This window comes from Coptis chinensis, chromosome 3 (genome assembly GCF_015680905.1).
Source record: "Coptis chinensis isolate HL-2020 chromosome 3, ASM1568090v1, whole genome shotgun sequence".
Taxonomy (NCBI): Eukaryota; Viridiplantae; Streptophyta; class Magnoliopsida; order Ranunculales; family Ranunculaceae; genus Coptis; species Coptis chinensis.
The window spans coordinates 36,747,765-36,773,679 of NC_141458.1; the positions used below are offsets into that span (position 1 = coordinate 36,747,765).

At 36.8% G+C, this 25,915-nt stretch overlaps 1 protein-coding gene and 1 long non-coding RNA gene across 4 annotated transcripts; both read left to right on the forward strand.

The window, feature by feature from the left end:
- Positions 1-1,078: 1,078 nt before the first annotated feature.
- LOC147509443 (uncharacterized) lies at positions 1,079-11,473 on the forward strand. 2 transcript variants are annotated; one of them, XR_015216557.1, is made up of 4 exons: positions 1,079-1,185; positions 4,003-4,070; positions 4,594-4,661; positions 11,140-11,473. It is a non-coding gene; the product is annotated as an uncharacterized LOC147509443 (long non-coding RNA). The 2 variants fall into 2 exon arrangements; XR_015216556.1 differs by lacking the exon at positions 1,079-1,185 and adding an exon at positions 3,199-3,805.
- A 791-nt stretch (positions 11,474-12,264) lies between these two features.
- RPN13 (regulatory particle non-ATPase 13) lies at positions 12,265-22,215 on the forward strand. 2 transcript variants are annotated; one of them, XM_086601739.1, is made up of 14 exons: positions 12,265-12,395; positions 12,497-12,539; positions 12,638-12,733; positions 12,816-12,875; positions 13,103-13,141; positions 13,237-13,311; positions 13,425-13,491; positions 13,600-13,684; positions 20,324-20,442; positions 20,527-20,550; positions 20,850-20,944; positions 21,212-21,289; positions 21,381-21,435; positions 21,715-22,215. In XM_086601739.1, the coding sequence occupies exons 2-14, from the start codon at positions 12,516-12,518 to the stop codon at positions 21,840-21,842; spliced, it is 945 nt and encodes a 314-aa protein (XP_086457865.1). In that variant the 5' UTR covers positions 12,265-12,395; positions 12,497-12,515; the 3' UTR covers positions 21,843-22,215. The 2 variants fall into 2 exon arrangements, with proteins under 2 accessions (XP_086457865.1, XP_086457866.1); XM_086601740.1 differs by having other exon boundaries at positions 12,268-12,395; positions 12,641-12,733.
- The last annotated feature ends 3,700 nt before the right edge of the window (positions 22,216-25,915 follow it).

Consider the following 25,915-nt stretch of genomic DNA (forward strand, 5'->3'; position numbering starts at 1 on the left):
TATCTAGCGGGAGTCGTGGCGGTTGTATGCCATGAGGTCCCTATGGACATGGGGACAAGTGAATCATCGCTTTTGGTAGGCAGGCAACCCATTGCATTCCATCGTCTCGTGTTATGTACCGCAATCAGTATAAGACCAGAGAATCAATTGAGAGATTTAGATAATTCTCTAATTCTATATTTGTATATTGATAGGGATCCCCATTCATTCCCTGGATTCCCGTCACTACGGATTGATTGTCCCTACCTAACTACACGGTAGTGGTCTAGGGAGCGTAATTGCTAGAGCACGGAGAATTAAGAGTAATGATTTCAGCAAAGAGCCGCCGGACGGACTACTCTAGTGAGTCTAGTGACTACTAGAGTAGAGTAAAAGGTATGGTATAGCAGCCTTTCGAACAAGCCTCGATCTCCTCGTAAACCCCCATGATGTGGTAAAGGGAGGATATTAAGGGAAGCAAAGAGTGGAGATTCCCTGCGGAGAGCCGGATGAGGGGAGACCTTCACGTCCGTTCGAGGGGGGATATCCCGACCCTACTATCATTATGCCTTTGCAATGTTACTTGGTTCAACTCCATTTGTGACCTTTTCTCGTATATGGGACTCTCTATCTTCTTGGGTAGATAATCGATCGTCTTTCATTTTTATAGTGAGTCGTTTTTATAATAATAAGTCAAGTCAAGAATAATAATCGAACTGGAGGAGCTTGCCAGGATGGCTTGGTAAGCAAGCAACCAGTTATGTAGGTGCCAACTCCCCTTTCTCTTCTTTCTTTTTTATATAACTTTGAGCCACATCTTGCAGCAATCCTATTTGAAAATTCAATTTGCGTTACTGAGTTTTCTCCTAAATCACTTTCCAACCTTCCAAAATTCTCGTGGGAAGTGCCTGCCGATGAGTTAGAAAGAAGAAAATATCTTAGACATCTTTGCACATACACTTACAATTGACCCTTCTATAGCTACTGATCGCATTTTTTAAGAATTGGTGTACACATTGTTGATGTGTCATATTTTGTTTTACCGGATACTCCATTCATCAAAACTTATCGTTATTTTGTTATTGTCGTTTTCTTTGTTTTGCAGCAGGGAATAGGTATAAATGAAATCCTAGATGCCATTGTTAAAAAGGTTCCACCACCCCCTAATACAGCTGATAATCCTCTGAGGGGTCTAATATTCGATAGGTAATGTCAATATATTAACTTTAGTTATTTGACGTTAGCAGAGTATCTTTTCTCTTTTCTGCTGCATTCTTTGATATTTTGTTCCATAATTATTTATGTTTGGTTCCTTGTAGTGCTATCTATCGTGAACCAAGCACTAATATTATAAGATAGCACTTGTTATTAATGAAAAAGTAGAAAAAGTAGCTGTAAATTGAGAAGAATGAAAAACAATATGCCATATTAATGAATTTGCTAAAGCATAAATAAATTAAGTTACCTTCTCCCCCCCCCCCAAATATATACTTGATGGATACTCAATTTCTCATTGAGTGACTCGTGAGCACCATAATGTCTTAAGTTACATTTGGTATAGAAATCGGTTTTAAATGATGTTAAGATTTTTGAAGCTAGAGTTTCAATGCGATATAAGTCGCTTGTGGCTGCGGTTGAAAGACTTGCTTGGAAAAAAAAACTGGTTGGGTTTGTCCCACCAAGGGAAAGCCCTACCCCGCTTATTTCTTGATTTGTTACCGCAAATGGCATAGGGGAGCCCCCACCCCACCCCACCCCACCCCCGATTATTTCTTGATTTGTTATCGGAGTAGGGGAGTGCCCCACCCCCACCCCACCCATGCAACAATGTCGACTTTATACTGAACTGTCGCTATCGGGGCTATCGGGTTCAACATTTATACCCACTACCCGTAAATTTACCATGTCATGTCCCAATAATTGTTCTTTAATTTCTTTTTTATATATCATTCGTTCATGTTCTTTAATTGTTAACTTTTTTATATATCATTTGTCCATGTTCTTTAATTGTTAACTTTTTGATATATCATTCGTCCATATTCTACCATGTCATGTCCCAATAACCAAATAGGAGGGATGCAAGTAGACTTACGGCTAGTGGGTTACACCGCTAGGCCCGGTGTCGAAAGCCCCAACCACATCACCAACTAAAGATCCATTAGTGTTTACACTTGTGGGGAGGTTTGAAGATGTGGAACCAAGCCTTATTAGATGCATAAACCAAAACTCATATGTAGAATTACTTGTTTGTCTTGTGGAACTTTATTATTTCACAATACTATTTTATTAATATAAGTATATATTGCAAAACAAAATAGATCCATTCCCTTTTAATTTATAATCGAAGATTAAGTTTTTCATAAAATATTTATTTTTATAGTCATTAGACATTTAATATAATCAACGTAGATGAATATTTTTATAAAGAAAAACCCTAATTATTTGAATATGCTTAATAATTCTTGTCTAAACGATCAAGTTTTTCATAAAATATTGATTTTTTATGAAAACATATAGTACAATCAATATATGTAAATTTGTTTCATATTCTCATTGAACTATTTTATTTTTATAGGAGGAGGTGGACAACTTGATAATGAATACCAAAGTGCCTAATAAAAGTCTATTAGAAATCATTAAAGATGATTGGGATGATGGTGATTGGATGGATTGGAGGCAAAAGAGTGGTATGGGAAACACACTAAGTTTAGCTAAAGTCAAAATCAATTGGGCTTTCATAGAAGCACTAGTTAGATGTTGGGAGCCAAATGACATGGGTTTCAAATTTGGCTCCCATCAACTTTGTCCTACACTAGAAGAATGTTCTCATCTTCTTGGAATGACTCTCGAAGGAAGCCCTGCTTTTCCCCATTTAAAAGAAAGTTATGTAAAGGAGCTTGTCAATTTCCTACATGTCTCTAAAAAAATGCTTGAAAAGGACAAAAATGGACAAGTGAAAACTTGCTCTCTTGATTTCCTTATTGCTAGACACTTAAATATCGGTGATCCAAACAATAAAAAAGTGGCATTGGGGCGTGCCAATTCAATAGACTTAGCAATTGTAGGACATATTCTTTTTCCAAATAACACCAACAAGATTGATGCCTCCTTATGCAAAATTATTCAAGAAGTTAGAACTGGAAGCGTCACTATCGTATCTATGATATTAGCGTAACTTCTCATAGGTTTGACCAATTGTGTTAGAAATAGACATACAAAGCTTTCTGGATGTATTCCACTTCTTCAAGTTTGGGCATATGAGCACTTATCAAATTCTTTGGTGAAAATGAAAAGTGTTGAAGATCGAAGATATAATCTTATCAAGACAAGCATTAGTAAGCACCCTCGTACAATCCTTGAGGATGAAGAAGCATGGTACACAAGCTTAAATTCTTTGAAGACCGAGGACATCAAGTGGGAATGTGATTGGCCCTTGTGTAAAAGCAATATTTATCTACATATTCCAGGTCGACAAAGTCTTGTACTTGTTGGCCTTCATGGCTCCACTCCATATGTGCCTCTTCGAGTACTTCATCAATTTGGGTGTGTTGATCCATTCAATCCAACCACTAGTGATCTTGAAGATGACCGTGTTGATTTTACTTCATTCTCTGTGAAGAAAGAAATTAGTTATGTCAAGACATGGGAACAAAGTCGGCAATCTATTTCTGCGTTTGTCCAAAACAATACTTCTACCATAAGTGAACTAAATCAACTTAGTCCAAAACATAGCAGAGAATTTGTTGGAGATTGCATTATACCTCCACCTCCACCTGAGAGATTGAATGATTGAGAATCTGAACTTGTTTACAGCAAATGCATGCATGTAAGTTGGTTGATTGTACTTATATAGTCATATTTATTTGAAAATGTATTTTAACTTTATTACTCAACCCTTTTTCAAACAATTTACAAACAAAACAATTTTTTTTAATTAATAAGTATTAATCATTTGCGAGTCCACTAGCCGTTTCCATTGCAATATATTCCCAAAGCTAATCACTATTTGGTTTGTCCTTGCAGGATCAGTTATGTTGGTCTTTTTTGGTTCTAAGTCTTTATGTTTCTTGGAAAAATTTGAGTCGAAAGAGGTATGTCTTCATTCGAATTTGTTAATGATGTAAACCTTTTGATAGTTATGGGACTCGAAAATATTTATTTAATTTGTGTTTTTGGTAATGGCTTTGTACGAGGTGCTTGGATGATCTGGCATTAGTCGAGACATTCAAGTTCTTTGCTATACTAAGTCCTAATGTTGCAGTGATCTCATTTTTTAAACTAGTTATTTAACTGCTCTGGCATTCGTCGAGACAGTTAAGTAGATGGGTTAATCAATGAGATGTATTCAAATTCTCATTCATCAAGTTCTTTGTTGTACTAAGTCCTAGTGTTGTTGGCATTTGTGGAGACGATTAAATAGATGGATTATTGAATGAAAATGAGAAGTATATATTGTTTTAAATTTTCAGGTTATGACAGATTTTAGGTTTATAAAATGTCGAAAATACAGAGGAGGCTCTGTCCAAATTTTTCATAGAAGTCACGTATTTTAGGTATATATTTATTCGAGTTTTGGGGCGTTAAGGTAACCATTATTTCTTACCTTCCTTGCAGGATCAGTTCTGTTGGTTTGTGTTGGTTCTAAGTCTTTATGTTTCTTGGAAAAATTTGAGCGTCCACAGGTATGTCTTCATTCGAATTTGATTTGCTCCTTGTTCAAATTTGTACGAATGATTGGGACTACCATATAATTCATGCATTTTTCATATAATTCATGCGCTAAAAATTCTTAACTCCTTTTTATACATTAGTTAGTATTAATGTATTTATACGTCATGTAACAATAGTACAAAGTTCACTGTTTTTTTAGATATCACAAAATAAGTTATCATATTTATATTTCATATGTTGCAATTTTTTAACATTTAGGACCCACCGTGGTTGGGCTTGATAGATTATACAATAGGAGTAGAGACAACATTTTCTTTGTTTAGTTAGGTTACATGAAAATCAATACTACTTGGCATTTCGCAACTATACCATATTGAGGTCATGTTATTATTATCCGTTTACTAAACTTTTCCCTTAGTTAATTTCCCATTAGATAAAAGGAATAAAAACTATAAGCAAAACATAAAACTTTTTAATGGTCCAATTTGCCAAATATGTAGGTATTACAATTGAACTGACGGAAGAAGGGTTGCCACTCGTCTCTCCTTTTCTCGTCTCGGTGTTTGAATACCCAATGGAAGTGGTGGAAGGAGGTTTACTAGTACAAGTACACCAAGCAGATAGGTTTTTTGGTCAATTCTATACTCGTCGTAGTCGGCATTGAGTTGATAGGTTTTTTGGTCGATTTTATAGTCGTCGGAATAGACGTACTCCACTACCAACTACTCGGCCGCGTCTTCATAATCATCGACCACGTACCTCTTTTGCCCAATTTTCAAGAGACATCAGGAGATTAAACTGTATAGCGGATGAAATTTCATATCCAACCACTCGAAGACGTGCAGTTCGATCTAGACGTACTTCTTTTGTCTCCTTTATTATGCCAGAAACTCCTTTTCGGAATCTAAGGGTGGTGGCAGCTCAACTTGAGAATTCTATGAATATTCAGAGGAAACATGAACAGCTGGAATCCTTTATAGGTAATCAGAGAGTTGGAGCTCAACTTGGGAATTCTATGCATATTCAAAGGATACATGATCGGCCAGAATGCTCTAGAGGTAATCAAAGGGTTGGAGACGATGAAGAAATCTCTTCGCAAAGGGAGAAGGTGGATGATCTAGATGAAAATTGCCCGCTCAGGAAGTGGATTTGTAATATGAGAAATGCAACTCAACCTGAAAATTCTATGTTTATTCAGAGGATACCAAGTCAAGAACAAAGTTTGTTACAAAGTCAGAGACTGGAAATTAGAAGAGGTGAAAATTCTGCTAGACGTAAAAGAGCACGTTCAAAACTAACAAATGAGCAACGTACTGTTATTCGGGATATTGACACCTCTCGTCGAAAGCAAGCACGGGAAAATCAGACAATTGAGCAACGTTCTTTGTGCCGAGATATTGATACCTCCCGACGCAAGCGAGCACGAACTGGTCAAACATTTGACCAACAATGTGTTCGGCGTCGTCTAGATAATGATCGAAGAAACTATTCCAACCAAAATGAAACGGCAGAGGTACATCGTTTCAAACTAGCTTTACGTAGAGCTCGTCGAAGACTAATAGTTGAAAATCAAGACCCTGTTGAACGGGCTGTTCATAATGCACTACGTGCGTTTTATAGAAATGTAGCTCTTCGCAGAATTGCTCACCAAAGATTTTCTTGCAAAATAGTTGCTCTTTCTCGCCGGATAGTTGCTCGACATGGACGAGTTCCACAACCACAATCCCATGTACAATCGAGTATTGGAGATAACAATAGATGTGAAGTGACTATTCAAACACAAATTGTGAATGATTGCCTACCTTTTACCAATGCGCAAGTTTTCCGAAAATCATGCAACGATATTGTATGGTTAAGTTGTCTAGAATGCAAACGAAGATTCCCTGATTTAAAGATATCTGCAGGTATTTGTTCTTCTTGCAAGTCTATGGTTAAGTTGTCTAGAATGCCAAAGAAGATTCCCTTATTTGAATTTTTCTGCAGGTATGTGTTCTTCTTGCAAGTCAGATAAGCGAGGGAACCACCAAGCAAGCATGTTCAGTGTGGATAACTCAATGCATCCTGGTATTGTGCCTCTAGAATTGGCTCGTTTGACGATTTAAAAAGAATTCTTATTGCTAGGGTGCACCTTAATGATGTCCGTGATATCGTGTGAAAGGTCAACAATACAAATATGGTGGTAATGTGATAAACTTTGCACAAGATGTCAATGCAATTGCAACCGTTTTGCCATACAAGCCTGCTGATTTATCTGCAATACTAGTTGTTAATAGGGGCGGGACACATACAAACAAGGAGTTTCGTGTTCGTCGTGAGTTTGTACGTGAAGCATTAGTTTGGTTGAAAAAATATCATCGGCACTATGGTGATATAATTATTGATGACGGAACTCTAGAAAGACTTCCAGTAGATGGGATACCGGAAGACATCCCAAGTGCGGGAGAAAGTTTGGGAGATCTTAACAATGGAGACAAAGCAGTGCAAATGCAGACAGATGAGTATGAAGGACCACCCGAGCTACATAACCAAGATTTCCACATTGATGATTTTCATGCTGCTGGTACTATTGCTATTTTTCCGCAACCTAATCAACAAGCATGTCTCTTAAGGGCATTGCAAGTTACAAATGCAGATCAGACACATGTGCATATGCCTTTCACTACAGAGATCATTAATGAGTTTTCAACTCCCGGATACATTGCTATGGCTTTTCCAACCTTGTTTCCTTGAGGCAATGCTGATTTGAGGCAAACTCGTCAAAGGAAAGTAAACCCGTTGCAATACTTTCAATATTTGATGAAGTATGATGATGGTCGTTTTGCCAAAGATTCAAGATTTAGATATTTTGCATGGAACTCTTTATCCAGGTGGCGCACTAGCAGACTTGCATTAGGTGATGTTTTCGTGAGAAAGAATCCAGGAGATGCAGAGTTGTCAATACAAGATATTCGAGATATGATTTCATCTGGTGACAAACAACTAGTTAATCGCATTTCTTACTTTGCAAGGAATATACGTGGTACTCGTGCTTTTTGGTTTACAAGGTTGAAAAAGTTAACAGCCATGGTGAAACAGTTAGGTCCGCCAACGATATTCTTCACACTCAGTGCTGCTGACATGCAATGGCCAGAACTCTTTCACATTTTGGATCCATCTAATGCACTTGAAAGGTTGTCTCATTTTAATGTTGAATGATGGTGTTGTACATCATTTTAATATATCTTGGCTACGAGTTAGGAATTATTTGAGGATCTTTATAGGTATGACATGTTGAATTATCCGACTTACGGGTTGTCTCCTTTAGAAAAAAAAAAAGGGACGTGCAAGGTTGGTTAACGAAAATCCAAGTGTCGTCGCATGGTTCTTTCAGGCCAGGGTATCCAATTTCTTTCGAGAATATTTAAGCAATGAGTTTTCTGTGGTTGATCATTGGTACCGGTTTGAGTGGCAGAATCGTGGCAGTGGTCATATTCATGGATTTCTTTGGCTAAGAGGTGCTCCAGATGTTAGTGGGATAGGTACAAGTGCAGAGGTTAGATCAAATGTCATTGAATATTTTGATAGGCTTGTTTCCACTGTAAATCCAGATCCTAGCATGGATAAAAATATACAAGAGCATCCTTGTGCGCGTGCTTTGCCACTTGAGTTGAATCTTGATACAGACGAAAATGACTATGCTTTATTGGTTAATTGGGTCATGCGACATAGCATATGTGGAAGTTATTGCTTACATTTACATAAAACAATGAAACAGATGGGATGCCGCTTTAGATATCCATTTGATGTACTTGATAAGTCGAAGATTGTTGAAGAACCGCCTAACAGTAATATGTTCCGGTTTATAGGGCGTCGGAATGATGAGTTAGTCTGCTCCCATAATAGAAAAATTCTACAGACATGGCGTGCAAATATTGATTGGTCGCCCGTCCCTTTCGATACGATCGTAGTAAATTACATTGCTAAGTATGCTTCAAAATTTGAGCCTGCATCAAAGAGTTTCACATAAACTTTACGAGAAATTGTTGAAGATCTTCGCCGTCCATGTCAGAATGCAAAATCTGCTTTCAAGCGTTGCTTATGAAAAGTGTATCCGAAAGAGATATTTCGCCCAAGAAGTATGTCATTTGTTAATGGGGTACCCATTGGTACGATCATCAAGGAAGTTTGTCCTTTTAAATGTAAGTGAAAAGAGCATGTTAACATCAACTTTATGTCGTAGAAGAGGGGACGAAGATGAAGAGATTATTGGAACAGACCCAAGCTTTGTAGGAAAATATATACAGCGACCTCCTTGCTATGAAAATACATCCCTCCTCGATATGGCGAAAAGACACTACTTTAATCGAAAGGGTTGGCACACTTCTCGAGTTAGTGCAATTGTGCGTTTGGTTCCACAACTGGATGGTGACATCCTACCAAACACTAAAAAATGGGAATCATTTTGTCGTCAACAAGTCTTGATTCATCACCATTTTCGGAGTCTGGAAGAAGCAAAAGGGGATTTCATACTATGGTCAGAAAGGTACATTGACTTGGGCTTCGGAGAACACCAATCAGTAATTCTTCCTGAACCTATTGATGAAGAATTCTAAGATGATATTGAGATAGAGAATGATATGGAAGACCTATTTCGAGATGAATGGATGATGGCAGCATCAATGGGGCCCTTGTTTGTCCCTGGGGAGAATGTCGAATTAGGAAGGCGAGACTTTGATACTTCATACAATTGGGCTGAAGGTTTATATCGATATCCAAACATGGAGAGTGAAAGAAAATTTGTGCATACTTTGCGCAGTGGAGAAGAAGTTAACGTTGAACCTCTTATTGTAACCCTTGATGAACTGTCTCATGAACAAAGAGTGGCACATGATATGGTTATTCGAGCACTAGAATGTCGAGCGTGCATTCGTATGATAGTTTGTGGTGGTGCAGGCACAGGGAAATCCACTCTCATAAATGCAATTGTGCATTCAATTAATGGATTTTTTAGATCAGCCAAAGCAGTACGTGTCATGGCTCCAACTGGAGTCACTGCTTTTAATGTTGGAGGTGCAACCATACACCATGAACTCGCCATTAGAACTGAACAAAGAACTAAACGAAATGTTTCAAAATAATTTAAATCTTTTGAAGGTGATCAATGTCAGCGTATGCAAGAGGACTTTAAAGACACCAAACTCATCATTATTGATGAATATAGTATGGTCGAACATCTATGCTTGCGAATATTGACCGTCGTTGTCGAGATATTTTTGGGCCTAACGAGCCATTTGGTAATGTCTCCATTCTCCTTGTTGGTGATATGCGTCAGTTACCTCCTGTATGCGATAGAGCATTGTATAAAGGAGGTGGGAGTCCTCAGCAACTATACGGTGGACTTATGTACTCTTTTTTTGATAAATGTGTTCGGTTATCTCATATATTTCGACAAGCAGGGGATAGGCAAGCATTGTTCCGGGAAGCATTAATGAGACTTAGTGATGGAACATCCACGATCGATGATTGGAAATTATTTCTGACTAGAGACTTTTCCTTGCTCAGTGCGGAAGAAATTAACACCTTCAAATATGCTTTGCGTCTATTTCCGACCAAACAAGCTGCACATGATTACAATCTCAATTGACTAATTGAGCTTGGAAAACCTGTTGCTCGAATTTTATCAAAAAATAATTGTGATACCGCTTCCAGGGCTTTGTCTGATGATGCGAAAGGCTTGGAAAAAGTTTTGTGTTTATCAGTTGGTGCACGTGTTATGCTTCGATCAAACCTTGCCACACACAATGGTCTGGTTAATGGTGCAATGGGCATTATTGTGGACATTGTCTATGCAAATGGTTGCAAATCACCAGAAGATATTCCTCTTGCGGTCATGGTTGACTTTGATAACTACCGTGGTCCTAAGTTCCGTCCAGATTCCAATATAATACCAATTGCTCCACAAACAACTCATTGGAAGACAAATGATACTTCATGCCAAAGAACTCAAATTCCTCTAGTTTTGTGTTGGGCTATAACAATTCATAAAAGTCAAGGGCTCACTCTTAATCAGGCTGTGGTAGATATTGGTGAAAGAGAAAGCCTCGGTTTGACATTTGTTGCTTTGTCACGTACCAGAAAATTGTGTGATCTGACATTTAGCCCTATGTTCACTTTAGATAGACTGGAAAGAATTGGAAGATGTGCTGGTCTTAAAGGCCGATTGCAAGAGGAAAGCCGTTTGCTTCACATGTCCACTACAAGCATTAGTTGAAACTACACTTATCTTGAGATTTTGTTTATATTCTCGGTATGTTAATTCGTGATTACATCTTATAGTTGATTCATTTATATATACATTTAAACATCTATAAAGTTAGACAAAATATGTTTCTTATAATATCATAATTGAATCTTAAGTGGGAGGTCGCACATATTGGTTTTCCATAGTCTGACACTTACTAATGTGTTTCATAATGATTCTTATTATCTTTTTTTTATTTCCTAATGTAGGGACTCGACAAATACCAACCATGAAGAACATTTTTTAACACTTGCTAGTGTATCTCGTCTGTTCCTACTGGACTTTGATTCACCTCCACCCGCATCTTCTTTAAGCTTGGTTACTAGTGTAAATATGCACCATGTATGTTTAGGTGCAACTGTATAGTGAAAGCTATGTAATGAAACAATCTGTAAAGTCTTATGCATATTTTGTTGTATGTATTATGTTTTTGAACTTAAAGGATGTAATTTGTTATGTATTTTTGTTTTGGGATGATGTTTTGTAAAAGTTGAAAGCAGGTATGACGTGGAGATATGATTTAATGTTGAAATTACAAAGGGGGCTCTGTCAAAATTTTGGATGATGTTGTACATTTTAGTTTGTTGTATGTATTATGTTTTTGGATGGTGTTTTACAGGTATAACGTGGAGATATGATTTAATGTTTAAATTACAAAGGAGGTTATGTCAAAATTTTGGATATTTTGAAAAGAATCGGGTATTATAGATTATTCATAACATAGTCCAGAAAAAAAAAAACTGAGAATTAATGATGTGAAATCCAATTGAATTTTTTCATTTGCGAAGACAAAATATTAAATTTATAGCCACAAAATTGCATACTACACTACCAATACAATGACCACATTAATAATTGCTGAGACTGTTAAAGGGATTTGGGACATGATAAAATAAAATTTTCTCATTATGTAGAACTGGGTTTAATTATGCCAAAGTGGCACTCTAGACTTATGATTGTTTTTCTAATTTCAAAGCGTTTGAGTAATAGGATTACATGGTTGGACTAATTTTAATAGAACATAGTATTTCAATATTTTAACTGAATATGGGAACTTTGCCTAATCTTTAATCTGAAAATTTTAAATTTTTTTCAAAGTCTTTATAAAACAATTTATAATTAACGAAATGCTATGCTCCGTTCACGCCCTCACCGCATACCAGTATACTAGTAAACACCATGTCTACCATCTCTCACATTTTTTGCCCAATTTTCTTCCCAAGGCTGAAGTGCTCAACACTAATCGTTTCGTACCAAATATATCACTAATTATAACACGTGTTTTTCAGCCGTGACATGCAACGCCAAACCGACCCACTGCCCAAAAGCTAAATAACACGTGCCATTTCACGTGAAGAGTGAAGACCAACGCCACCTTTCTGCATAGACGCAAAACTCTCTCTTTTAAACCCCCCAAATTCGTCTCAAATTCTCAAATATCAAACAGCAGCACCAACCAACTCCAGTAAGTAGTTTTTCGTAATTTCGCATTCCCTTATTATTAATATCTACCTATAAAACTTATCACTATTTCCGTGCCCTAAATTACACGATTTTTTTTAACAGGATAACTAGGTGAAACTATATGGACACTTTAATTCCAATGCAGGTGTGAACATTTTTTTTTTAATTTTATTATCTATGTACCAAAAGCATGTAATTGAAATATTCACTGTGTTATATTATTATTATTATTTAATTGATTAGCAGGAAATTATGTTGGAGTTTCGTGCCGGTAAAATGATTATGGACGGAACTAGAGTTGTTCCTGATACTCGTAAAGGTCTTGTTCGCATAGCAAGGGTACGTTTTTTTTTTTTTTTTTGGGTTAGTTGAAATGTAGTCCGTGGTTTGTATTTGTAAACTGACTGTGTTTGTAATACAGGGTGAGGAAGGGTTGGTGCATTTTCAATGGCTTGATCGGACACGAAATGTAGTTGAGGATGTATCCTTTTTTCAAGTCCCCAAACACATGGCATTCACACACTAAAAACTATAGGAGTATATGGGAAGCACAGATTGAAGTAAGGATGGTGATCAGAACTTTAGCTATCACCATGACTCACTTTTGCTCCTTTATTTGGGATAACTCAGTAGATGTTCAGAACTATATATATATTCTTTTAGTTTATAGTAGAGCTATTTAGTTTGCCTTGACGCAAAATGTCACAGGATCAGATCATATTTCCCGATGAAGCGGTTTTTGAAAAGGTATTCTGCTCGTTGAAAATTTCTTGATTAGTCATTTACTTACTCTTATCTGTGGCTTTTCATCTTTGCAATTTCCAAATGTGCTTTTTATTCAGATCAGTGAATCATCTGGGAGGGTATTTCTTTTGAAGTTCAACACAGACAATAGGAGGTTCTTCTTTTGGATGCAAGTAAGTTGTGTTGGGTCATATTGCTTTGTTCATACATTTGGATTTGTATTGCCCTTTTTGTACCTTTTGAGATTCTTAACTGCCTTGTTTTGTTTGTCCATTGAGTAAATCAGGAGCCAAAAGCTGATGGTGATCACCAAATTTGCGTCTCAGTTAACCATCACATGAATCAACCATTAGGTAGATGGTATTTATATCTCTTCCAGTAATTTGAAGCTTTCATACTTTTAAGTTCATGCTTATCTATTGGCAATTTTGAAAAAAAAAAAAAAAAAAAACTATTTACAGATGTAGCTGGTGAAGGAGAGCCTGAGGCTTCAGTGCCTCTACCTGAATTGTCAGATGACGTGGCTGAAGATGACATATCCTCGAGGTATTCTCATTGACATATATGTCTATGTGATGTGAGTGATTGTTGGTTTGGAGAAACTTACTTGTTTGCGGTTAGAAGCTTGAATAAGCACCGATAGTTCTATTTTTTACGACCATTAATTACTATTTTAAATATGGCAAAGCATTTCAAATTGTCCTCAGCTTGTGCATACTTAATAGGCTTCCCTGTTCTAGTTATATTGGCTATGTTTGACCAATACAAAATAAATGAATATATTGGCTATGTTTGGTTAACAGAATTTTGATTCCTGGAAAGTTAAGTTACGCCACTTTTGTAGGCGGGAGAGAAAGGGCAACATGGTGTTTATAGGAGAGAAAGCATGTAGATATCACTGTCTTTTAAGGAGTTTTGCGGACAACAATTTCTTCTATTTTTAAAAAGGAAGTTGTTTTCTTCACAACTCTTACAAAAGTGGCGCTGTTAATCTCCTTTTTATCCTATAAACACTGCATTGCTTCTATCCCTCCCTAGTAAAATAGTGAGCTTCATCAACTTTCCAGGAATTCAAATTCCTCGAACCAAACATAGCCATAGTATTTTACTTTTGTTTTCGTTGGAGACGTGCCCCATTCATCTTGTGGATATTGAATCTATGTTATTATACATGGACATATAAGATAATTCATAATTTTATTATATTATAAGGAAGACAATATGAGGTCAAGAAGACCTTATACAGTAATGAAATAAACTGATTTTGTAACACAATGATGACAAGGAAGACTCGCTATAACTGTTTCCAAAGCACAAGATTTCTAACTCAAAACCAACACATGATAAATGTTATTGTACTTATAATCGCTCCTTCAGAATGGGTAGTTTATTATACGTTTGGAATGCCCTTCATTTTGTTTTCGTACATATGCCATTTGTTTGTTTCAAAACCTCGAAACTGAGGATGCCAAAGAGTTCCAATAGATGGCACCTTTTTATTAGATTTAAAATCATGAATGTAAATTTTACAGTTTAAATGGTAGTATGTCAATCTTACTAATTAGGCTTGTTTTGTGTGTTCATAGTTTGAATCGCAACTTAGGCTCCTTTTGTAAAATTTCAAGAAATTCCCATCTTTCATTATAAATTGAGATTTATTTATATTCTTTTCCTAAATTTGTTTTCAAAACTTTAGTAAATATTGAGAAATGCATCGATGGTTCTGGCGAGGTCTAGATTTATTGTGTTTTACATCTCGAAGTAAACGATCTTAGATACCTTTCCACCATTTTTTTTTTTTTTTTGACTTGTAAAAAATATATTGAATTCTCAATGAAAATGTTACAAACAATATATTTAGCACTTAATAGGTAACTAGTAATAGCTAACTACATTATCATATAATACCAAAATGCAAAAAATTACAAACTAAAGTATCTCAATTACAAATAAAGTGAAGAAATTTCGAGTCCCTAAAGACAGGCGGTAATGTTTCTTGACAAATCATACAATAGCTACTTAATATCCACAAAAAATGTTGCACATTTCCTTTTTCTTGTTATGAAATTATTTTTGATTGCATTTCAAACATACCCCCAAGGGTGGGGTGTACATCCTTTCAGACAAGGATAGAGTGGAAGTCTTTGATAATTAAGTCGAGTGTTTTTTCGATCTCAATTGTGTGCAAGCCTGTGGGAGAGGACAATTCTAAACTTATGGCTGCGGTTTATGGGCCTCCCAACAAAGAGGATTCTCCCTTTTTTGGAATGAGTTTGATGGTGTTTGTCTTTAGTAGTGGTGGACCTTGGGGTATTGCCAGTGATTCTAAAGTGATTAGATTCTCTCAGGACAAAGAACGTGGATATTGCATTTCTCGTCATATGAGATAAAGATTCTATTGATTTTCTGGGAAGATGTGAGCTCATTGACCTCTCTTGCGGCCTTGTAAGTAAGTCGACTTGGTCCACTAATAAGGAGGTTTCTTCTTTTTCTAGTTAACAATGAGTGGGAAGAGGAGTGGCCATCCTTAATTCAATTTGTGGTTTCGAGTACGAGTCCTTATCACATTATAGTTTATTATAGAAGAAGAATGGCCGACCTTAATAACCTTGATAGATTATTATAGAAGAGGAGGCGGTGATCGTGGAAGATGATCTCAGGCATAAAGTTGTCAATTATTATTTGAAATAGTATACCGAATCCCATCAGACCGCTTGTTGATAACCTTGTTGTGGTTCATATTTTTGATGCGGAACAAGGGTTTAGATTTAGAAGAAAAGATATGGAAATCTTTGATAGAAGAATTGAGCCAAGGGGATTGAAGAGTTTTAGATGAATAAGAAATTAAGATTGAAGATGTAGAATAATTGGAGAATGGAAAATATTAGGTTTGAGATAATTTTGATAATTGATTTGATTGAATAATTGAATTCTTAAAGGGATAAAACATCTAACATTGGCCTCCTTTTATAGATAAGCCAAACTTGATAACCAAGAAACCTAAACTTCTAAATCTAATTAAACTCAATAAAAAAAACTACTAAATCAACTTACTAATTATACTAATCATAATTCTTAAAAGTGGACCTTCTCGTCTTTCATCAATTTCGTAAGAGGAAAGCTATGCATTAGAGGATAGCATGCAAGAGGACTTTTTGGAAGCCATAAAAGTTTGGAGAATGATAGATCCCCGAGCTGTGTTGCATGGGTGCGGGTACGAGTGTTGGATTTGGACACAGGTACAACGATTCCAACACGGCAAGTCTGAAAATGGCAGACACAAGGACACTGCTACTCTTTACTCATTAAGCTTAAATTGCTGCAGTTCTAGACCAATGATTTTTTGGGTCTTGAAAAGCCTGGTAGGTAATTTGGAAAGATTTTATAACACATTTGGGCTTTGATCAGTAAGCCCAATCAAACTATAAATAACTGAAAGTATGTAAAGCCGTAAAGGGCCTTAGAAGCTTGTTGGACCTTCCCAGCCCAAAGAAACATTGATAAAAAAACGTCCAAAAGTAAAATGGTCCACTCCGTAGATTGCAAAACCTCAAACCCTAGATCATCTAGATCTGGTTCTGGTTCGTGCTCTCTCTCTCTCTCTCTCTCTCTCTCTCTCTCTCTCTTAGCTCTCTTTGAAAATTTTATTTTTTGCTTTTATCACTCCAGCCACGAATCTGTGTCGTACCAGTGTCCGACTTCGTGTTGATACGACACACCCTGCACCACAGTCCCTGGGTCATAATGGTTTTACCGTTGAATTTTTTACAAATTACAAATGTTTGAGATGTGTTGCGTGTTGACTTTATGGAAATGGTAAAAGATTTTCGTGAGACTAGCTTTTTAGTTTGTGGTCTTAGCAATACTTTTGTGAAACTTACCCCTAAAAACAAAGGTGTCAAAAGTATCGGTGATTGGCGCCCTATTAGTCTTATTGGAAGTGCCTATAAAGCTAAGTCAATGGTCCTTTATCCTAGTTTGAGTAGTAGTTTTTACTCCATTTCAAATTTCAATTGTGCGTAATTTGGAAAAACCAAACTACACTAGTTGAAGTGGCGTAAAAACTAATTTCGGTTTTTCAAATGGTGCCATTTCAAGTGGCGTAGAATGTTATCAGACCTCTATATTACATTTTTACACTATCCCTATTTTATATTACATTTTTGCTTAATTAATTCAATTTTGCTTGGTGCTATGAAATAAATTGTTTTTCTACTAGAATTTTTTGAGTCATTTTTTTGCATTCAACTTTGAGTAATTATCATGGCAAACTCAAGTTATTCAAATAAAAATGTTATTCATAAAATAAGAATATAAGGTACATAACATAAAAACAAAGCTTTTGCAGCGCAACACACAAATTAAAACAGAGAAACATGACAAAATGCATAAAATAATCACAACACAAAATAGATACTTGGATTCTTCATCGCTTTGGGTGAAGTTCAGGATGTGCTGGATTGACGGGTGTCTATGCCCTTCAGAATTTGACTTTTTTAAAGTCTGTACCACCTTTTTCCTTGTGGTGTGATATTTTGAAGTATTATGCTCATGATTTGTCTCTCCTACTCCAATGTTTTGAGGCTTGGTTTTTTTTTTAAACACCTTTACCACTTGGAAGAATTCTTTTCACTAGCTTTGTAAACATCATAGGTTTTTTTCCTACAGTCCTCTATCACTCGATAATATTCTGCAATTGTTTTCAGAGTGGATGCAGTCTCTGTTTCAACTTTTTTCACTTGTTTCGCTTTGTCTTGCCCATGTACTTTTGTCGACAAACGACTTCTTGGCACACCTATGTTGACCCAGTCCCATTTCCTATGTTTACAAATGTCGGGTACTTCGTGTGGATACCATTTATAGTTGTCCTTCAAAAATTCCCATGGCGATCATAGTGAAATTCTTGTTTCCGGGTTGACTTTTCGACATACATTATTTTTTGCTTGCGTCATCTGTTAGAAAGGTCAACCAGAAACAAGAATTTCACTATGGATCACACATGAGAACTTTTGAAGGACAATCCCCAGAAACATGGATACCGGCATCAGTAAACATTAGTAAACATAGGTAATGGCACTGGGGCAACACCTGATTCCGTTGTGCCTGGAGTCATTTGTTGACAAGGTTACGTTCAAGTCAAAGTGAAAACAAGTTGAAACAAAGTGCACCAAATTTGAAAGCAAGTGCATAATATTCTCGACGAGCAATGGAGGCTATTGAAAACTCACATTACCGCGGGAAAAAAACATATGAATGAAATTTTTTCTTCAAGTGGTAAAGGTGTAAAAGAGACCAAGCCAACATATGAGCACAAATACTTCAAATATGACACCAGGGGAAAAGGTGGTGTGACTTAACAAAGCGTAAAATTCTGATGGACATAGAAGTTTTTCAATCCGGTGCATCAATGAACCTGCACTTAACCCAATGTGATGAAGAATCCAATGAAATTGTCTTTCTCTTGTGTTGTTTTTGCTTTTTGTCATGCTTCTCCATATTAGTTTGTGTTGTATTGCAAAAGTTTTGTTTTTTATGCTATGTAACTTTTATGAATAATTTTTTTATTTGAACAACTTAAAATGACTCGAAAATTCTGGTAGAAAAACAATCTATTTCATTGTCTGTGGAAAACTTTGTTTTAAATAAGCAAAACATAACACCATGCAAAACCAAATTAATTAAGCAAAATGGTATATTGGTAATAAAATTGAAACAATAGATAGAGATAGTGTAGTACTTTAACGAAAATATATTTGAAATGTGATAACATTTTACACCACTTGAAATGGTATCATTTGAAAACCCGAAATTAATTTGTATGCCGCGTGGCGTAGTTTGGTTTTCGCCAATTGAAATGGCGTAGAAACTACTCCTCAAACCTGGAAATTACTTGGTATATATGGCGAAATGATTTGGAGATAAGGATAGAGGACTGGCGGCTTGAGGTACCATTGGAGGCATGATTTGGCAGTATTTTGGGGGATAATACTCAGCCTAAGTTTTATGTTATCAATGTAAATTCTACTTTGAATTAATTAAAAGTGTGTTTTTTAAGCAAAAAAATTGAACAGAGTTTCCTTTGTATTTTCAGTACTTTCCCATAATATCAATCCGTCATACCTGTAATGTATCATAAACTCCATCCTGCAACCCATGATATTACTACATCATAATAACTACCAGCAAATCATGATATTACTACATGCAAAATTCACATATGATTACATCAACAAATAAAAGAATCAAACTAATCAAGTTACGTACACGTGACAATTGATCAGAAATAGGAAGCTGAATCTCTTGCAACATGCCCATTACAAAGATAAATAACATGCCCATTATGTAAAGTAATAGGGACAGTCCGTTGCTTGCAGTGTTGGGCACATCGACCTCATGCTCTCTCTGCGTGTACACGTGCGTAAGAGGAGGTTGCGTCCACCGGTTGTGAGATATGCACGTCATTCTGAAAACCAGATGGACTACTGTAGTCCACGTTCACAGCTCTATGCACAGCTGGAAGAAGCATACCTACTGACACGTGACCCCAATAAACACTGTACTACATGCAGTCTATTGAGCATGCCTCAAATTGTCGTCTATTAAGCTCCAACCATAACCCCACATGATCGCAAATGGGACCATATTCCAAATACGCTGTCCTCTGTTAGAGAAATTTCCCGTACACCATTGAGTAAAGACCCTGACACGAACAAAGTGTCCGACATAGCATCTTGAAAGCATTTGGATGCGTGGTCACAATTGTGGTAGTAGTCTGTGTTCAAACGGGATGATCCCTTTTGCTCTAGTATGCATTTAAACTGTGATTTATTTTGTTCTTAAAACCAGCTTACCCTAGCTATATTTGAAATAACCTTGAACCTTTACTCAAACTCATTTGTAATGTATGATTAGACCATACTCTCTTTGTCGTCTTTTTCTTCCTTTTCTTTTCCCCAAATGCAGGAAAGGAATAAGATTCCCCCTTCTCTTCTTGTTTCCCAATTATTTCTTCTCCTGCCTTCCTTTCTTCTTTTATAAAAAAGTCTATTAGTTACTTCCGTGTAACCAATGTGTTTGGTCGTGTGTGCCCTTTTGTGCGACACAATTTGGTATTAGAAATTTGGGTGGAATAGGTCGATTCACTATGGTATTGGTCTGAAAGTGATTTTTCTCCTCATACTTCAGGGCTGGTAACTTAGTGGACCTAAACTTTGGTGCAGAAGGAACTAGTGAGGTGACCTCCTCATCTGGGCCAGTAAGATTGGAGGATTTGCAGAGAATATTAAGTAACATTGCTCCTGCAGGTATCATTTATTGTGCTTTATCAAGGGGAGAATGTTTTAACTTGTTTTCTAAATGCTAACACTAAATTTTGTCTGATTTCATAGGTGCTGCTGAAGATCTGGATGGAGGTGATATTTTAATTGATGATTATTACATATTTCATATTTGGATATCTTGCTATTGATAAAGAAAGAAGGGGCGATCCAAGAATTGTTTAACATGGTCACACCTTCAAGGATCACTTGCAAGGAAGTCTTGCAGCTGAATCATGTCCATTAACTCGCTCTACCTTGTACCTTGTGACCAAGTGTGTCCACCATGCTGTTGGTGGACAACCCTTGGGTGTTTACTGGTTCATTGGTTTTACTACATTGCTTTTGTTGGCCGATTCGTCTTAGTAGGAAGTAATTTTATTCATATTGTACAGGTTTGGGTTTGGGAGATATTCTTAAACCAGATCTCATTTTGCCGTTGATTGAGACACTTCATTTAGAACAGCAATTGGCCTCATACTTGCCTGAGGTAGGATTGCTAAATTCTGAAATTCCTCGACGCGTTTAAAATTTTAATATGACTTCCCAAAATGCACACGGGATGAGTTGGAAAGTTAATTTCAAGAAATATGCCATGTGTGTATGTGCTACTAGGTTTTATTTATTCACTATTGTTGTGATCAAACCAAATGTGAGGACACATGGTTCTTGGATTGTTGGGAGCTTGTTGCCCAACTTGACTCCAATTAGCATAGGACCCAGATACTTATTTTTTTTTGTGGCTGTGATGATGCAGGGTCAATGGACTCCTGAGGATCTGTTGGAGTTGTTGCAGAGTCCTCCTTTTCGTCAACAAGTAGAAGCATTTACCTATGTGAGAATATTGTACTATTCTTTTTTCATTAACTGGGAATTTCCTTATTGAATAAGTAAGTTTGGACTAAGATACCAATCTTTTTTTCTAGGTGCTGCGTACAGGAGAGGTAGATTTGTCTCAGTTTGGAATTGACCCAAGTAAATGTTAGTAACGAGCAATCTTTGGTCTTTCGAGTCAGGAGTATTGACTGCAATTAGATTTTATTGTGGATATCAGTTATTTTTCATTTCGCAATTCTTTTGTCGGGTCTGTTTCTTGCACAGTTTTGGACCAAATTTCAAGTTGTTTTTGAGTTTTAATTTTTTTTCCCCTGTTAGAACCAATTTTTAAATGTTTTCGATAGCTCTGACACCTGCATTGCCTTGGGTCTTTTGAACTGTTTATTAAGCGCGATGCTGATATAACTTTTTATTTGGCTGCAGACAAGCTAAGTGTACTATCCTTCCTTGAGGCTCTAGACGATTCTGTTGCAAAAGTATCTGATTCTGACGATACGGAGCTGCCATCTCAAATGCCTAGTGGTAGTGATGCTATGGATGAAAGTCATTAGTTTAGTACAATTGGGGTTTCTTTCGTTCCCATTGTTGAAAGAATGAAGCTGGGGGAAAAAGGTAAAACATATTCCGCTAATGAATTCTGTTTTTCTTGGGAAGAGGAAATGTAGAATGAAGATTTCATGGTGTTTCTTTTTCACCAGAGTTATATGTACACAAAACCAATACATTTCAGTTTTTCAGATTGTTTTACATCAACTAGGTAATTGCCGGATGGTTTGAAATTTTTGTAATACTCTGGGTTTTGTTGAAAGCCAATTCAATGAAGTGAACTGAACTGAAAGCCAGAGACCTTGCACAATGGCATATTTGAACGTGGCTAAACAGAGTCCGAAATTCTAAGAGCATGCAAAACGTTTTATTGGTTTATATGTTCGCTTCTTTTAGAACTTATTAGATTTTGTACTGATCGTAAAGATTTATTAGTCTACGCATAGCTTGTTAGCGAGATCCTCTCTCACTACCGTCTGATGGCTGTTCTTAATGTAAAAATTGTGGAAGTGACTTTAGAAGTTTATAAAGCATTTCCAATGCAAGTCACTATAAGGGGTAATAGGGACTTCAACTTGATGGTGGTAATGAGGGTAGCTTGTAACTCAGTGATAATGAGAGTATTTTCGGCTCGTGACAATTTTTTATTTTTACCGATAAAAGTGAAATATCTTGATGTAGACCGTCTATCAGTTTTATCACCAGTCCAATCTGCATATGTGTATCCAACAATATCCAATGCATCATACTTTCCAAATAGTAAATTTTTGTCGTGTTTTTTCAAATACTTAAAGATACGAAAGACTGTATCTATATGTTTTTCACTAGGACAATGCATAAATTGACTAACCACACTCACAGCATAAGTAATATCAGGTCTAATATAAGATAGATAGATTAACCTTTCTACAAGACGCTGATACCTGCTTTTATCAGTAGGAACATGGTCAAAATGAATGGCGAATCCGTGATTCATCTCAATGGGTGTCTCCATCGGTTTGCAATCCAACATCTCGGTTTCAGCAAGTAAATCAAGGACATACTTCTTATGTGAGAGTGAAATCCCCTTTTTAGACCTTGCAACTTCAATACCCAGAAAATACTTCAATTGTCCTAGATCCTTCATTTCAAATTAAGTTAAACAAATACTTACGCAATTCATTTATTTTCTTGGATCATCTCCTCAGAACGATCATGTCATCAACATACATAATTAGAGTCAGAATCTTACCATCCTTGTGTTTGATAAACAAGGTATGGTCATAATTGCTCTGTTTGTATCCAAAAACTTTCATTGATCGTAAGTCTTCCAAACCAAGCTCTTGGAGACTGTTTCAGGTCATACAAAGCCGTCTTTAGTTTACACACCTTCCCAATATCTTTGGGATGGTTCTTCACACCTGGAGGCATATCCATGTATACTTCCTCCTCCAAGTTCCCATTCAGGAATGCATTCTTCACATTAAGCTGGTGCAAGGGCCAATCTCTATTTGTTGCAAGTGAAATTAAAATCCGGTTGTTTGATTTTTAATTTCACAAAGCGAAAAGTCTCCTCATAATCAATTCTATAACGCTGTGTGTATCCCTTGGCAACCAATCTCGCCTTATATCTATCAATAGTTTCATCTGCATTAAGCTTCACGGTAAACACCCAACGACATCCAACAATCTTCATTCCAACAGGCATATTAACTACCTCCCAAGTTACATTCTTTTGAAGGGCTTCCAATTCTTCATTCATTGCTTTTTTCCATTTTGAATCTTTCAAAGCATCTTGCACGTTACTAGGAATAGATACAGCAGACAATTGATTTATGACAAGTGCATGGGTTTCAGAAAGGCTATGGTTAGACATAGAGTTAGCTATAGGGTATTTAGCATTGGTTTTGATGTCTGGTTCATATTGTTTCTTAAGAACTCCCTTACTAGCTTTTTGTGATTGTTTAGGTTCAAGACTTTCTACCCCAACAAACTCATTAAAGATTATAGGAGGTACCTGAGGCGGAGCATTCTGATCGAGATCTTCAGTTATTGATGTAGAAGGGGAAATGTCGTGTACTACAGTTTCATATACATCCGGATCATGTGCTTCTGTCTCTACTGTTACAGGATCAATTTCTGCTTCAAGAACTTCAAATCGTTCCTCCAAGTGTTCCAATTCTCCAAAGACACCAGGATTCCCTTCACCGCTACTCTCCCCCTGAAAGGAAGACTGTGAAACTCCCTCTGAGTAATACGGGTCTGATTCATGGAATAAGACATCAAGAGATATATACATCATGGCAATAATCGGATCATAACACCTATACCCCTTCTGAAACTCTGCATAACCCACAAAAATACACTTCTTCGCACGAGGATCAAATTTACTTCGTTCTGGTTGTGGGATATGAACATAAGTTGTACATCCAAACACCCGAGGCTCCAAGTTAGGCATAGATGGGATGGACAAAAGTGTATGGAGTTTCTGATAAGGATTATGGAACTCAATTACCCGTGAGGGAGTATAGTTGATAACATAGGTTGCTGATTTCACTGCTTCACCCCAATAGGATCGAGGTACATTCATGCCAAACAAGGAAGCACGAACAACCTCCAACAACCTGCTTTTTTTTCGTTAAATCGCTAAACCATTTTGTTGGGGGTACCGAGTGGAGGTTTGATGATCTAATTCCATTAAACCGCAAAATTCGGACATGAGGCCATTCACAAATTCTCCACTATTATCAGACTGAAAGATCTTGATAGATTGTTGATACTGCGTCGCCACCATTTTGTAAAAATCAGTAAACATCCCATATACACCACTTTTGTTTTTCAGTAACGACACCCACGTCATGCGAGTGCAATCATCAATAAAAGTCACATAATATCTAGCTTCAGAAAATGAAGAAACTTTGGCAGGACCCCAAACACCAGAATGAATTTTCATAAAAGGAACAGAACATCTATTAATACTTGGTGAATATGAAATACGGTGGCATGGCTCTTAGCCAGTTCACAAATGTCACAATGAAACTCAGACTCACTAACAACTGAAAATAACTGAGGTTGCAACCTCTTCAAATAACTAAAAGATAGATGACCTAACCTACGATGCCATAACTACATAACTTTTTTTGCATTCTCGACCTATTAACCTGATTAGCTTGCCCCAAAAAATTCTTTTGTTTCTCGTCAGTTTCTGTCAAGTCTAGGTAGTACAGTTTCCCCTTTCTAACACCATAACCAAGAATCTGTCGAGTCAGAATGTCCTGAAAAACAAAGAAAGATGGATAGAATGTCACAGTACATGCAAGTGCGAGGATAATTTGACAAACAGACAATAGGTTATAGGCAAGGGATGGAACAACTAAGACGAGTTCAAGAGTGAGGGTTTTAGATAACTCAATAGACCCTTCTCCGCTAACCGAGTTGAGTACCATCGCCAGTAGAAACAAATGGTCCGAGGTGAAGGTCTAAGACTTTTCACAAGGTTAGGGTAATTTGTCATATGGTCAGATGCACCTGAATCAATTATCCATGCATTATTACCTGATTGCGCGACACTAGCCGAAGTATTGTCTCCATTCACGACATTAGCAATGACGGCCTTGCTTAAATTCTTTTCGTGGCCTCTTCAAGAAGTCCCACCAATCTGGATAACCAATCACTTCATAACATCTCTCCTTGCTATGACCCAAATCTCCGCAAACACCACATTTTTTATCTGCCCAAGGATTTGATTTGCCTTTAGGATGGCGTGGAGGACCAGAAAAAACTGGAGAAGTTGTCTTGCTATGAACAGTCAAGATAGATGATTCAATTGATACATATCCCCCCATAGCCTGTTTCTCAGATTGTACCTTACGAATGTAAGCATAGCTTTGTTCCAAGGAAAATTTAGGTTCTTTCCGAAGAATCTCTCCACGCACCTGATCATACTCCTGATCTAGTCTACGTAAAAACATATGAACACGCATTCTGGACATCGTGGACGTTTCATGGACTACAACTTTAACACTGTTATTCTGGGAGGTCACCTTCTGATCAATCTCCTGGAACATAGCCACCAATTCGTTGTAATAGGAAGGAATAA